Raw genomic sequence first — 15686 nt, 5'->3', positions numbered from 1 at the left:
AGGATGAGGAGTTGAGACAGGAGATCCTGAGAGAGGCTCATGCGAGCAAGTTTTCTATTCATCCAGGAGTGAATAAGATGTACCATGATCTCAAGAGGTATTATCACTGGGTTGGGATGAAGAAGGATGTAGCTAGTTGGGTCGCGAGGTGCGATGTGTGTCAGCTAGTGAAGGCTGAGCATCAGGTTCCAGGCGGGTTACTGAAGAGTCTACCCATTCCTGAGTGGAAGTGGGATATGATCACGATGGATTTCGTGGTAGAATTACCAGTGTCTCGGACTTTTGATGCTATTTGGGTCATTGTGGACTGGTTGACTAAGTCAGCACATTTTCTGGCCATTAAGAAGACTGATGGAGCAGCGGTCTTGGCGAAGAAGTATGTGAGGGAGATAGTCAAATTGCATGGGGTGCCAGCGAGTATCATGTCTGATAGAGATTCTAAGTTCACTTTGGTGTTCTGGAAGGCATTCCAGGCAGAGATGGGCACTAAGGTGCATATGAGTACAACTTATCATCCCTAGACAGATGGACAGTCAGAGCGGACGATCCAAACTCTGGAGGATATGCTGAGGATGTGTGTGTTGGATTGGGGTGGCCATTGGGCAAATCACCTGAACCTGGAAGAGTTTGCGTACAACAACAACTATCAGGCGGGTATTAAGATGGCTCCTTATGAGGCTTTGTATGGGAGGCCATGCCGTACACCATTATGCTGGACTCAGGTGGGGGAGAGGAGCATGTTCGGGGCAGATTTTGTTCAGGAGACCTCAAAGAAGATTCAGGTTCTCAAGGTGAACATGAAGGAAGCTCAGGATTGGCAGAGGAGTTATGCCGATAGGAGGAGGAGAGATCTTGAGTTTCAGGTAGGAGACAGAATGTACCTCAAGATGGCCATGTTGCGGGGTCCGAACAGGTCATTGACTGAGACTAAGTTGAGTCCAAGGTATATGGGTCTGTTCAGAGTGATTGAGCGGGTTGGACCAGTGGCATATAGACTGGAGTTACCTGAGGTTATGCGTGCTTTCCATAAGGTTTTCCATGTGTCTATGTTGCGGAAGTGTCTCCGTGAGGATGATCAGTTGTTAGCTAAGATTCCTGAGGATGTTCAGCCTAACATGACTTTGGAGGCGACACCAGTGAGGGTTCTCGAGAGGAGGATCAAGGAACTTCGGAAGAAGAAGGTTCCTTCGATGAGAGTCATTTGGGACTGTGGTAGTGTTGAGGAGCAGACTTGGGAGCCAGAGGAGAGGATGAAGGCAAGGTTCAAGAAGTGGTTCGAGAAGCAGGTCACGACTTGAACTTGTCTAGCCTGGTCCCAGTTGTAGTCCGTGGTTGGAGCGGGAATGGAGTATTCCAGCCCATCTCTCTTGTTTACTTGGTCACTTGGGGTGGTTGGTTGTGCGACTAAGTAACAAGATGAGGTGGTGTTCAGGATACAAAGTTTCCGTGAGGCGGGGTTTGAGGGAAAGTTTCCTGAAATGGAAGTTTCTAAAAGAGGAAAGTTTCCAAAAAAGTGGAAAGTTCTAAAGATGGAAAGTTTTATGTGAGTTAGAATTTGTCCATTTTTAGTGGTTGTGAGCCTTGGAGGGGCTTGTGTGGCCTTCGTGGCGGACTTTTGAGTCATTGTGCCCGTGTGTGGCGGTCTTTTGAGACATTGTGTGGCCTTTGTGGCGGGCTGTTTAGCCAATTGTGTGGCTTTTGTGGCGGGCTGTTTAGGCAATTATGTGGCCTTTGTGGCGGACTATTTAGCCAATGTGACTGTTGAGGCGGTCTTTCGGGACAAGTGGTCTTTGTGACGGTCCTTCGGGACAAGTGGTCTTTGTGACAGTCCTTCGGGACCATTGGTCTTTGTGACGGTCCTTTGGGATAGTGGGTCTTTGTGACGGTCCTTCGGGACGAGTGGCCTTGGTGGCGGTCATGTTTAGGACATTTGTTTGGTCTTGGTGGTGGTCTTGTTTAGGATATTTGTTTGGCCTTGGTGGCGGTCCTGCTTAGGACATTTGTTTGGCCTTGGTGGTGGTCATGTTTAGGATATTTGTTTGGCCTTTGTGGCGGCCCTTGCGACATGTATATGATCCTTATGTGGTCATGAGGTATTCCAGTGATGGGGTATGTGGTTGGTAGGAAATTGTGTTGTCTTACGTGAACCAAAGGAAGGAAACCTGGATAGGGATAGGACTCAGACGTGTTCAGAATTGTTTGCTCGCGACTCTTGGGGGACTTAGGTTCTCCTAGTACTGCCATATTCTGAGACTTTGTGGCTTGGGAGTATGGTTGGTATATCGACTTCGGATGACGATCCGGGGGTGCGATGTAGGGTGGCAACCCGAGAGACGAATATTGGACTTCCTTATATATTATAGCATACGGGCTTAGGCCCGATGAGTAGTCAATATTATGGCATGCAGGTTTAGGCCTGTTGAGGAGCCAATAGAAACTCAAGGTTTAGGCCTGTGAGTAAAGGAAAGTCCAAAAATCGAGAGCAAATAATGCCTGGAACGTGAGTCTATCGCCTAGAAGTGACTTCTCGTAGATCGGTTGGAGGATTGCGGATCGGGGAGGCGGTTGCACGGGAGTTCTTGGCTGATGGTTGTTCGAGATTCGAGGACGCATCTATGTTGGTGGGGGAGAATTGTAACATCCGCGAACCGAAATTCCAGTTTACGGATTGCATCGGTCGATGCACTATGTGCATCGGTCGATGCAAGGCCGGTTATGTGCAGATGAGTTTAAGTTAAACGCTGTGTTTTGGGTTAGGAAAAACCCTTAACTCGAGTTTTTGTTTCATTAGTCGTGTTTAGCCGTATTTGAGAGAAAAGAAAAGAGAGAAAAAGTTCCCTAAATGTTTTTGAGTGTTCTTGGTGATTTCTGGTGATTGGAGGCGTTTCCTCTAGAGATCTGTAGCTGAGATCGTTGTAGGAGCTTCCTAGGAGCGTATTCTTGCTTGTTTAAGGTTCATAAACTTCTTGGCAAAGGTAAGTGCAAGACCATGGCTTATCTAAGCTGGAGATCTCTCTGATTTGCTTACTATGTGTTGTTAGGCTTGCTAGATTGTTGATTGGGACGTTAGGAAGCTTTCTTGTGGTTTGGGATCAAGTTTTTTGGTTGTAGGAACGAAGATCCGGTGAGAAGCTTCGGGGGAAAATGATGCTCGACATGTGCATCGGTCGATGCACTTTGTACGTAAAACTTTAGGGTTTTCGTGCTAAGTCGAGCATGCGTTGGTCGATGCAATGAGAGTATCGGTCGATGCAAGTGAGCCTTGCATCAGTCGATGCATATCATGCGTCGGTCGACGCAACCCCAACTGGTGTCGATCGATGCATGCATGGTGTCGGTCGATGCAGAGTCCTGGTTTATTGTTGTTGATTGTTGATTGTTGATTGTTGGTTAGAGATGTCTCTATTGCTTGTGTGTATAGCCCAATAGATGGGAGGATTGCCTTACTGAGTGTTTATAAAATACTCATGCATCGCAATTTATGTTTGTGGTGCAGGTAAAGGCAAAGTGTGATCGTGGAATCAAGTTAATGAAGAGGAGGATGTTCTAGGGACTCGATTGGTTGTTGTCTGGCATTGCTAGGTTGCTAGAGTTGGGTCATTAGAAACATTGCTAGGTTGCTGGTTCTATGTTTTATGTTGGTTGAATTTTGGATATTGTTTATGTTATAATTATTGAGTTATTATTGGTTATTTATTGGTATTTATTATTCCGATGTTGGTTGTGATTGTGGTTAGGTGGCTAGTGAGTTTGAGACTACTAGTTGTAGTTTATTTATTATTACTATTATTATTATTTACTATTTATTATTTTAAAAAAAAAAAACGGGTCGGATGGTTTCAAAGGATCCTCCAACAAAACTGCTAACAAATATAATTTTCATTATTTGATCAAACTGGGAAATTACAAAATAGCAAAACTATAGAAATATATCCTAAAAGATAGATTTCATCTGCCTTATACATATGTAAGTTTCCTTCATGCATTAGCCTTCATCCTCGTCCTTCATATCTTATCTGCAGATATAAAAACTGCAACAACCCACAATCGTCAAGAGTAACGCTATGCCAAAACCTATTGCCCCTATCATCGCTATTTCCATTTGTAAAATAACCGAAAAAGTTTAGAAATAGATTTTAACGTTGGTACAAAAACTTTTCTGTCTTTCCCTCTTCTTTCAACATCCATTGCTAATGTACAACGGATTTTAAAGGGGTTTTGGTATGGTTGAATGAATCCCATTTTACTAATAATTTTAACAGTAATTGGATATGCATGATGTTTATCGATAAAACACAAATGATAAATTGGATATGCAAATTTTAAGATAAATTATTATTAAACTTTTAGTAGAAGAAACAATATATTTATCAAAACATAACTAAATTTAATAGGTAAATTTCATTTTTTTGGTATGATTTAATTGCTAAATTAATAAAATAATAAATAAATTAAATGAATTAAGTAAAATAAATGAAATATTGAAATATTAAAAACAACAGTAATTGGATATGCATGATGTTTATCCATAAAACACAAATCATAGGCATTAAGCTAATTTTAAGATAATTTCTTATTAAACTTTTAGTAGAAGAAATTATACATTTATCAAAACATAAATAAATTTAATAGCTAAATTACATTTTTGGTAGTAATTTAATTGCTAAATTAATAAAATAATAACTAAATAAAAAACAAATTTAGTAAAATAAATGAAATCTTATGATATTAAAAACAATACTATTAATTTTTTTAGTAGTTAATAAAAGTAAAAACTAAATTAAAAACTTTTTAATTAAAATATAGAAAAAAATTAAAGTGGTAAAAATAATGTTATGAATTTTTTTAGTAATAATAATACGATTAAACTTTTAACAAAAAATGATCATATTACTATAATTTTGAATGTGTTAATGAGTTTTTGAGATTGCATCACAAAAATAACATTTAAAAATAACAAATGAATTTTTAGAAAATATGTAACTTGAATCAGTGAACGACTATTCATTTTCGGGTTTAATTGTTTGACCATCTAAGCATTCATGACATGGTCCAGAATTCTATTATGGCATACGATGATGCATTTGGTCAAACCCATTGTAGCGACATACCATTAAAAATACTCATAAAATTTTGTATATTTGCATTCATCGTGGAATATCGATATGTTTGCATCAACATTTTAATGATAAATGATATCTATAATCAGGTCAATCGATCGACATTCAATGTAAAAATCTTTAAAAATATTTTTTCATGGGATATGAATATGGAATAAAGTCTTTTTAAAGATAAAAAGTCATGAAATTATCGTCAATGTTGTTTAGTACCCTTTCATGGAAGTTTTTGAGTCATTTTTTGCCAATAAAACCTTATTGCGAACTATACAATTGTAAGTTGTATATAGATAAGTAAAAACCTATGGTGTTCTTTCCATTCAAGATGGTATATGGTTGGCAAAAGTTGAGTTTTATTATCTACAATTATATATATGTTTTTGGTTCATTTTTGGCTTTTATTTTAGTGGACGCGCAGGACGTGAGGTTCCTGGGAAGTGCTTTCGTCTTTATCAGAAGAGGGAATTTGAGAAGCTGGAAGATTCAACTAAACCAGAGATCAAGACATGCAACCTCTCAAATATCATTTTGCAGCTGAAGGCTCTGGGAATTGAGGATATAATTGGATTTGATTTTGTCGATAAACCTTCAAAGCATTTCATGAGAATATCAATGATTTGGTTTGTTGGTTGCTATAACTTAAGACTTTTAGGGAAGTTTGACTCTCATAGCTGAAGCATTTATTCTCTAATGGGTTTTCATAAACACTTTGTTGATCTATATTGTCATCTGATGTTAAACAAACACTGGTGCGATTGTAAAAGCACTGGCAGAGTTGCACGCGCTTGGTGCCTTGACGGATGATGGTAAACTAGAGAATCCCGCTGGCTACCAACTGTCACGGCTCCCACTGGAACCTATTTATTCCAAATCTCTAGTTTTGGCCAATCAATTCAACTGTCTAGAGGAAGGGCTGATTACTGATGTCGTGCTCACTGTGGAGTCCATATTTTATGAGCCGCGTGAGAAAAGAGAAGAGGTGAGCATACCAAAGGACCAGAATATATATATATATATATATTATATATATATATATTCTTCCTTTATATCAACAGTTGACTAAAGCAGCCATTTTTATTTTTTGTTTCATAGGCAAGAACCGCAATAAACCACTTTGCTAGCGTTGAAGGGGATCACTTAACTTATCAAGTGTTTATCGGGAGTCAGATGAGTTCTTGGAAAAGAAAAAAGTAGCCGGCAGTGGAAACAATATTAATAAAATTATGAAAAAATGGTGTAATGAGAACTCTGTGAATAGCCGTTCCTTGAAGCATGCTCGGGACATATATAGGTGTTTTTTTTTTTTTTTTTTTTTTTAAAAAAGAGATCGGTATATTAAGATGGAGAAATATTACATCACAATGATTTTGAGTTCAGCACTAATTGGAACATCACAAGGAGCTTAAGGATTAAAAGTCGACTAGTGCCTCTGGAAGTTTTCAAACCATAGGTAGAGGTAAGTGTCCTGAGGTGAAACGATAGAGTTAGCCATGTTGTCTAGAGCAATTAGCTTCCTCCTGAGTAGAAGCTGGATCTCTTTCCTCAATCGATCTGTAGGACGAAAGTCTGTTGTATGAATTCTCGCATTCCTCTCAGTCCAAACGAAGTATAATAAAGCATGAATTAGTAGCTTGCATATCACATTGAGCTTCATATTTGTGGTGGGCCGTTTAATCCAAAGCAGAAAACCACTGAATGATGTTGGCAATTGGGGCAATAGGTGAGCGAAGAAGTCAAACCATAAGATCTTGGAGTACGAACATTGGAAGAAGAGATGATCTCTTGATTCAGTTCCATTGAGGCAGAGTAGACAGGAATCTGGAACCTGGATATTCCAGCTTCTCATTCTGTCTCTTGTTGTGAGTCTGTTCAAAATGGTAAGCCAAACCATGAAAGACATTTTTGGGATTCTCTCCTTGAACCAAACCTGTGAATGCCACGAAACCCGGGGTCCAGCAGAGTACAGATGCTTCCATGTTCTCATGGAGGAGAATGACCCATTTGATTGATCTGGTGAGCTTTTCCAGCTGAATAAGTCCTACCCTAGAGAAGAGGAAGGTGTCGGCTTGCCTTGAAGACAAGTTCGAAGAAGTTGGACCTGATGATTCCTTCCTCGAGGAATGATCCACTCTCCATTTCTTGAAGCATCTGCGACATTCGAGAGAATCCCATTGCCCGAGACTCGAGGTCCAATGTTCCCAATAATGTCAATCAGAGGACCTAACCTTGTCCAGTTATCATGCCAGAAAAAGAGTATTCGAACCTGAGACAATGTGAGAATGGATAAATGGCCTTGCCAACTTCCTGAGATTCACCAGTCTTCTCCAAATCCAGCTACCAGATGTCCTGAAATCAGCATTACAAAAGCATCTTCCCCTTATAAGATGGGTTTTTACCCAAGACACCCAAAGCGACCCAGCTTGAGAGTAGAGGAGCCAAATCAGCTTCAACCCGAATATCCTATTCCAGTCCGCTAGGCTCCTTAGACCAAGTCCATCTTCCGATTTGGGTGTACAAACAACATCCCAAGAAACCTTAGCTCCCCTTGCACTATCTACAACTCCCTTCCACAAAAAAGCAGAACAGATTCGCTCAAGCTCTTCAAGGCACTTTGAAGGTAGAAAAAAGATCGAAGCCCAAAAGTTGATTGTGCTGTTAATCACTAATTGGAGTAGTTGAAGCCTGCCAGCGAACGAGAGATGGTGATGAGTCCAGCCAAAAATTCTTGACTTCACCTTGTCCACTAATGGTTGATAGTCAGAGGCGGAGAGCTTCTGTGTAATAAGTGGAACCCCGAAGTATCTTACAGGAAGTGATCAATGGGTTAGGTTGAGACGAGTAGCCAAGTCACTTATAACATTCACGTTGTTCCCGTCTAGAAAAAGGCACGACTTTGCCAGATTGATGCCTAGGCCCGAAGTGAGCTTGAACTTATCCAAAGTTTCTAGAATTCCTACCAGAGATGATTCAGACCCATCAAAAAATACCATGAGGTCATCTGCAAAGCTTAAATGAGTGATGAGAGGCAGAGTCCAGAGAGGATGCGGTTTGATCTTTTCCTGGGATACAGCTAGGTCCAACTGCTTTGATAAGATATCCATTACTAAGACAAACAGAGGAGCATAAATGGAGTCTCCCTGCCTCAGTCCTTTTTCACCTTGGAAGTATCCTATTAGTTCACCATTGAGTGCTACTGAGAAGGATGGAGTGGTGAAACATGTGACCAACCATTTGATGAAAGTAATGGGGAGCTCAATAGCTTTTAAAATGTTGGTGAGGAATTCCCAATCCACATTATCAAAGCCTTGGATATGTCAATTTGGAGGCAGCCCCTAGTAATTCGACCCGGCTTGTGAAAATCATTGACCAACTCTGATGCCAACAGAACAGTTTCACAAAGCAATCTTCCTTTAATGAAAGCCACTTGATTCCTCTGAACCGCCAAGTCTGTAAACAATTTTAATCTCCTAGCCAGGATCCTCGAAATTACCTTGTAAATGGTGTTGCAGTAGGATACAGGCCTGAAGTCTCCTAGCTTCTCAGAGACTAATGTCTTCGGGATGAGCGAAATTATCATTGCATTGACTTGTTTCATGAGTTTCCCAGCAGTAAAGAAATCCTTGACTGCTTCTATCACTAATGGTCCAACAGTTCCCCATCCATGAATGAAGAAATCTGCAGTGAAACCATCAGGCCCATGCGCCTTGTTTCTTGGAAGAGAGAACATGGAAGATGTGATCTCCTCTGGTGTAGGTATCACTTGGAGTGAGGTTGCTAGCTCCGTACTACACCGGAAGTGAGTCAAATTCCTTATTTCCTCAATCGTCAAAGTTTGCACGGAGGAGTTCCTGGTACCCAGAAGCTTCTGATAATAGTCAATGATTAGGCCTTTGAGTTGCGAGTTTCCTGATATCCGTTCCCCTTGATCATTGAGTAGGTAAACGATCTTGTTCCTGACTTGGTGAGCTTTGACCGAGTTGTGAAAGAACCTGGTATTGGAGTCACCTTTGGTGTACCATTTGATCCTCGACTTCTGCTTTAAAAAGGATTCCTCTGCAGTGGATAAGAATAGCCATTACCTCTTTGCCTGTTTCTCCTCTTGAAACAGTGGCTGGGTTGGAGTAGACAGAATTTGGTTTTGGATCCTCCTTAGCTCTTCTTGAGCTTCTGCAGTACGAGCCTGTATGTTGCTGAAGCAAGTCCTATTGAGAGCCTTGCACCCCATCTTAACTGCCTTGATCTTTTGACACAACCGAGACATAGCTGAACCATTGTGAGTATGGCCATTCCAGGCGTTTTGGAGAATAGCAGGGTAGTCCGGATGAGTGGTGAACAGGTTGTCGAATTTAAATGGTACTTTCTGTCTCTCCTGTTCAATTGTAGTCGATACTAATACAAGAGAATGATCAGATCCGCAGGGTGCATCGAACATAGTGTTGGATTGAGGATAAGTAGTCAACCATTCTTCATTTGTGAGGCACATATCAAGCTTCATGGTTATAGGGTTGGCCTTCTGGTTGTTATATCATGTGTGGCTTGCTCCACTTCCAGCCATCTCGATCAGCTCACAGTTGTCAATACAATGTTGAAATTCCGCCATACCAGTCAAGGCAAGGGGTAAGGATGAAGGAAGTAGTGATCCTGTGCTCTTAGGATTTGGTTAAAATCACCCATTATCAGCCATGGGCGGTTCCTTTGGCTACTAGATCGTTGGATCTCCTCCAATTCGGACCATAGCTCACGCCTTGCTATCATACAGTTTCTCGCATAAACAAATGAGATTGAGTAGGATTGGTTTGTTGAGGTATCAAATACTCCGCAAGTAATCACCTGATCCGTCTTCTTGTATATGAAAACCTTCAAAATAGGGTCCCATACGACCCAGATTCTACCATTGGGAGCAGAAGAAGAGTAATTGTGTATATACCGCCATCCTGGAAAGCTTGTAGACAAAATAGGATCCGCGTTTTCTTCCTGGACCCTTGTTTCCAAAATGCCTCCTATAAGAGGTCTTTGAGACGAAACCCAACTCCTAAGTTGATGTTGTCTTGAGGACGAGTTTAGCCCTCTTATATTATAACAAAAAATCTTCATCATCGATGTTGGACAAAAAATGAAGCTAGATGATGGGGACGACCTTTGGAAGTCTGTCGTCCTCTTGTAGAGCTTACTGTATTTCTCCCTCTCTTCAACGGTTTGGGAGGATCATTCCTAGTTCTTTTGTCAGCAGTGGTACCAATGGGGACAGTAGGATTCTGGGAATTTGTGGTCAGTTCCTTACTTCCCCCTACCACTCCACACTTCATCACAGTTTTTGACTTCCTTATCTTCTGTGTAGTCCCTTCTTTGGGCACTTGACCTGCTCCCGCAATACCATCACTCCGGGATTCCAAAGCAGGACCTTTATCTTTCTCACTGTTTGATGTAGTGTTTAAAATCTGTGGGGAGCGTGAACGTCGAGTGACTACTGTCCATTCGTGAACATATATAGGTTGGTTATGTCTTCTTTGTAGATAATTAAAGTTGATTGTTATGCCTTATGATAATCACACAAAAGGATTGTTGCAGGCAAATTCGTGAACATGTTGAACAGATGGGTTTTAATGTGTCTTCATGCGGGAATGACATGCGTGAGTTTCGTAGATGGCTTGCTACATCGTTTCTCCTTAAAGCAGAACAGAGACAATTGGACGGTACATACAGGTAGGTTTACCTATGGATATGGTGGTTCATTTAATATATATATTTTTTTAATAAAATTTCTGATTTTATACGATAGATCATAGTTTAGGGTACAAGGTGCCTTAGCGACAACGAAAAACCAGGATGAACAAATCTGGTACACGGACCATATAAAGAAAGAAGAAAATTAGGTAGGGTAGCTTCAAAACCGTATCTCGAGGAGGTCTTGGAGCTTCGGTTTGTTATTCCTAGCTAGGCAGTGTTACAGAGAAACTGTAACTCAATTAAAATCCAATTACAAACACCAAATTGAATCGTCGTTCATGAAAACGAGAATCAAAAATTTCATGTGATAGAGCTTAGAAGAAGAATCAGCTCTAACGACAATGAAACAACATCCCTAGAAGTTTACAGAGAGAATTTGAGAAGAAGAAGATTACACAAATCAATATTTTTTGGTTAATTCTGCAAATGTTCTTCGCTTCCCCCTTATAAGCTTAAGCTCCTGATTTCTCCCTCAAACAAACTTTTTCAGCCAATAAACTTTACCCACGTGTCCAGCAACTTGTTACTTTCTCACGTGCCACACATGCTCCTTTTCTCATCTCTTTTCTTGTATCAAATATCCCCCCTTTGAAAAACCTTGACCTCAAGGTTTGTAGAGAAAGAACAAACTGATTTGCAGAGAAGATGCCCTTGTATAATCCATTTGGAGGCTGTAGAGAGTAGTCGGCTTCTCAGATTAGTCAACCCCTCACTCATAAAAATGACCAGTCAACATCTCTAAGAACAATAACAAGAGATTAAAACGCCATTTGTGCTTTATTTGGAACCTCTCATCACTTAGCATGAGCTATTGTGTTAACAATGCTTCATGACCCTCCAAAACTGATTGTAGAGGTTTAGACTTCCATTTATGCCACATGTGGGACACCATCACACCAAAGATAAACTGAGAGAATGAGATTGCATTGTTGATTTGCACACAAGCTGGTTCTGCTTTCTTCACACTAGGTGATTGCTCATACCAATCCACCCCTTCTACTACAAAATCAGTCTCATCAACCAGTTTTTGACGCGGCAACAAGGCTGTTACACAAACTGATTCTTGTTGCTGCAAAAACGTCTTCTCACCAACAAAAGGTTTTTGCTGAATCGATTGCTGCTTCAAATCTGATGCGCCTTTATCTTCATATAAGGCTGCCTCATGAAACACTTTTGTGGTAACAAGGTGCCGAGGATTTGCTTGCTCACAAAACAATCCTTGTTGCTTCAACAAGGTTCCCTATCGCTGAATCAATTGTTCATCATCAACGAATATCTTATCCTTATGTGAAGAAATGTCAATTTGGATGTTCATAGTTCCTTTATCAACTTCAGGCTTCCCCATAAACTTCAAGTATCTTTGTCTCTTCTTAGAGTAATGATGTAGAAAATCATGTTAGACTTGATCTTCCCTCAGCTTATGAAGCTTTAGAGCCTTCATATCTCTAACAGAACCTTGCCTAATACCCTGAAGAAGAACTTTCTTATGTCCTATTGGTAACTGCATCACCAACTTCTCAAAATCACAAGTTATTGGCCCCAATGTCTCCAACCACTGCTTACCTAACACCATATCACACCCACCTAAGGGAATTACCATAAGATCAGTCTGAAATTGTGTACCTCTAAATTCCCATTGAAACATATCCATGCTAGCATCAAACTTCAACAATCTCCCATCATCTACTGAAACCTGAGCCATACTTGCCGGTTTTAGAACACATTTCAACTTTTCAGCTATCTTGGAATCCATGAAATTGTGTGTAGAACCTGAGTCAATGAGTATACAATACTTGTTCCCCATAAGATACCTTCACCCTCATTGTTCTACAATCATAGACTCCAGAGATTGCATTAACAGAAATATGAGCTCCAACTCCGGTTTCTTCCGATGCTACCTTCTCCACCCGAACTTCTTCTGATTCACCACAAGCTTTTTTGTGAGGCTGAACTATAATATCCATATGCTTCTCTATAGTAGGAATAAGAACTGTTTTATGAATAGGCTCTGGTTTAGATGATAAAATCTCTTTATATTGAATGCTACTACCACTCCATTTAGCACCAGAACTATTGTGTAACTTGTTCCTCTTGGGATGAGCTTGTTTCCTTTCAGAGAATTCCTTATCCGTATGTAAGGAATTAGACACGTGAATGTTACTCGAATAAGGCTCTGCAACTTCACTTGAAACATATAAAGGTTGAACACTTTTATGATAATCATCATCATCTTTTCTGATAATCACTCTTTCCCGATAAGCTTGAGCTTTCTCATACAATCTTCCCACCAATAAGCATTGTTGAATAGACTTGGGTTGAAACATTCTGACATTCAGTTGAGTATCAGTGCTCAGCCCTGCTAAGAAAATATCAACCAAGTAATCTTCAGATAACGTCACTTTGTTGCTAATCAACTCAAATTTTTCATGATACTCCTCAATTCCTTATGTTTCCTGCAACTGTTTCAGCTCTGCAATAACATCCACTAGCTTATAACAGTATCCTTGCAACAACGTTTTGTAAAGCCCCCAATTACACCCAACATGCTTCCATAAAACTGATTGTGAAATAGATTAGTGACAAGTAGCAGTCAGAGCATCTAAATGCATTGAAGCAAGACTAACTTTGAGTTCATCCGGAGTATTATCAATTAATAAGAATTGTTCCATCTGGAACAGCCAATCCTTGATTCTATCACCATTAAATATGAGGGACTCTAATTTCTCCAAACGTGTAGCATCAAAATAATTGTTTGATGACGTACCATATCCCCCACTGCTAGCGTAATGATTCTTGATCAGATTTGTAGTTACAAGCCGTGAGAATTGTCCGACATTGTGAGCTCCAATCGATTCTTCTATATTGCTAACCACCGATCCAAACGATTCCGATCGAGTCTCCATTATAGCTTCACGAACCACCGTCTGATATTGTTTCACCGCCATCGAAACGAATTCGAGGATGACACAGCTCTGATAGCTTTGTTACAGAGAAACTGTAACTCAATTAAAATCCAATTAAAAACACCAAATTTAATCGTCGTTCATGAAAACGAGAATCCAAAATTTCATGTGATAGAGCTTAGAAGAAGAATGATACGCAGGAAGCCCAATATCCACCTATACTCTATCATTACCACACCAGGAGCAAGGCCCAAGAAGGGTCCAACAAGCGAGGAAGGATCCAGAAGTGAGGAGGTGTTTTGGTTTGACTGAAGAAAGGAAGGATCGAGATTACAGGTCACCTAATTGGAGTGAGGAATTAGCCGCTAGTATTAGCTGGCACTGTATTATTCCATTTGGCCAAAACGGCTACTTTGTTAGGATAAGACAAGGGAGTAGTATAAAGTAACGAGGGGGGTAGTACGAATAATCATCTGGGTTTTGGGTGAAGTAATTTGGGGGAGGGAGAGGATCCGTAAGTCCTCTCATTTTGTAAAACCGTTTCGTTAATAAAGAAGTATCATTCAGTATTGTCATGTTCTTAAGATTGTTAACTCAAATTTATCATTTTGGTATCAGAGCAGTTCATCTTGGGAAAACCTTGAAAGATATGTCACCAAAGAAAATGGAGGAGCTAGAGAAAGCAGTCGAACTTCTCCAACGAGAAAATATCCGAGCTTGAGTCAGACGTCAAGGAGTTGCAGAAACAGATGGAGAAGCTGGATGTCATGGAGAAATAGATGGGAATGTTGGACGCTTTGGCGCTCATCCAGAAGCGTTTGTTTGGCGAGGAACGTCACGCATGGGTAGGGGAGGAAGGAACACAACCAGCCGATGCGGACACCACTGACGTTGTTCAATGGTCTATTCAGCTCGAGCATGGTTCCAGTGACGGCTCCGACCCAAGTCCGAGAAGAGGCTTCGGACAAGAGTGAACCTTTGACGCGGAAGATTGAGATTCCTGTGTTCGATGGCGAAAACGCAGAGGCATGGTGATGTGTGTAGAATTTCACTCCAAATCTTTTACCTGAAAAGACTACACAACGACTGAAAGTGCACAGTTAATCAATGTAGTATTTTAGGATCGATCCCACAGAGAGTAATCGCAAACACAAATTGAATTAAAAGAGAAGAAACTATGGCTAAGACGAAATAAGAGATCGGGGTTTTGGTTTTCCTAATAACTATTGCAAATAAATAAAAACGGTTTAAAACTATAAGACTAAGGCGTTGGGCGTTATGGGAGTCATCTCAGGGTTTTCATGGTTCTAAGCAATATTAAGTGTAAGATCTAACAAGTAAACTAATTTTCGGTCTAGGTTCTCAACTACGAAACACTAATGAACTAACAAGCTATTCTCATAGAATGAAAGTCTAAAGTCTTCACACTCTGTTACTCAACTTTCGCAGGCAACGACGCATGTCAACCAGCTAGTTAAACCGTTACATTCACCAAACTTCTTAACTCAACTTACGAAGGTTACGAGCAAGGTTTCGGTATAATACTAGTTCGGAGAAGTAGGATAACGCGGTTAGCGCTCCCGTTCTCTAGATCAGTGCTTGGTGATCAATCCAAGCATAAGCATTAAAATAAAGATGTCCCAAAATAACTCTATAATAAAACCGAAAAATAAAATCTAATAACCTAATTGAAGCGAACCATGAATTCCCCTTGGATCACCCCATAAAACCCAACAAATAAAACTACTCGCTCATGATGCAAAGAAACGACATTGATATTATAAAGAATAGCATCAAAAACGAATCAATAACAAAAAGGGGTTCAAAGGAAACTTCTCTATTTGTCACAAAAGTAACTTGATCCCAAAAGCAATGTAAGTATGAAAGAACTAGAAAGAGTAGAAAGAGAGATTGATGGCAGATCTTCAAGCTTCAAGAG

General features: G+C 40.3%; 1 protein-coding gene and 1 long non-coding RNA gene across 2 annotated transcripts; one reads left to right on the top strand and one right to left on the bottom strand.

Moving 5' to 3' along the window:
• The first annotated feature begins 6411 nt into the window (after nucleotides 1-6411).
• Nucleotides 6412-11325, top strand: LOC147920592 (uncharacterized). The gene is made up of 3 exons (XR_015590449.1): nucleotides 6412-10608; nucleotides 10686-10820; nucleotides 10897-11325. It is a non-coding gene; the product is annotated as an uncharacterized LOC147920592 (long non-coding RNA).
• Nucleotides 11062-13904, bottom strand: LOC147920591 (uncharacterized). The gene is made up of 2 exons (XM_087500445.1): nucleotides 13609-13904; nucleotides 11062-13200 (listed from the first exon to the last, which is right to left on the bottom strand). The coding sequence occupies exons 1-2, from the start codon at nucleotides 13787-13789 to the stop codon at nucleotides 12620-12622; spliced, it is 762 nt and encodes a 253-aa protein (XP_087356571.1). The 5' UTR covers nucleotides 13790-13904; the 3' UTR covers nucleotides 11062-12619.
• Nucleotides 13905-15686: the final 1782 nt, after the last annotated feature.

The sequence above is a fragment of the Camelina sativa genome, chromosome 19 (genome assembly GCF_030686135.1).
Source record: "Camelina sativa cultivar CO46 ecotype springtype chromosome 19, ASM3068613v1".
Lineage (NCBI taxonomy): Eukaryota > Viridiplantae > Streptophyta > Magnoliopsida > Brassicales > Brassicaceae > Camelina > Camelina sativa.
Note: the sequence above shows the minus strand (reverse complement) of the source record. Positions and strands in the feature narration are given on the sequence as shown.

What these genes read in the sequence shown, in the direction of transcription:
- LOC147920591 (XM_087500445.1), bottom strand. Translation starts at nt 13,789, where the DNA reads ATGGCGGTGAAACAATATCAGACGGTGGTTCGTGAAGCTATAATGGAG. An exon ending in CGCTAGCAGTGGGGGATATG is followed by an intron (nt 13,201 to 13,608) that starts GTACGTCATCAA and finishes TTTTCTTAGCAG; the next exon opens with GGCTGAGCACTGATACTCAA.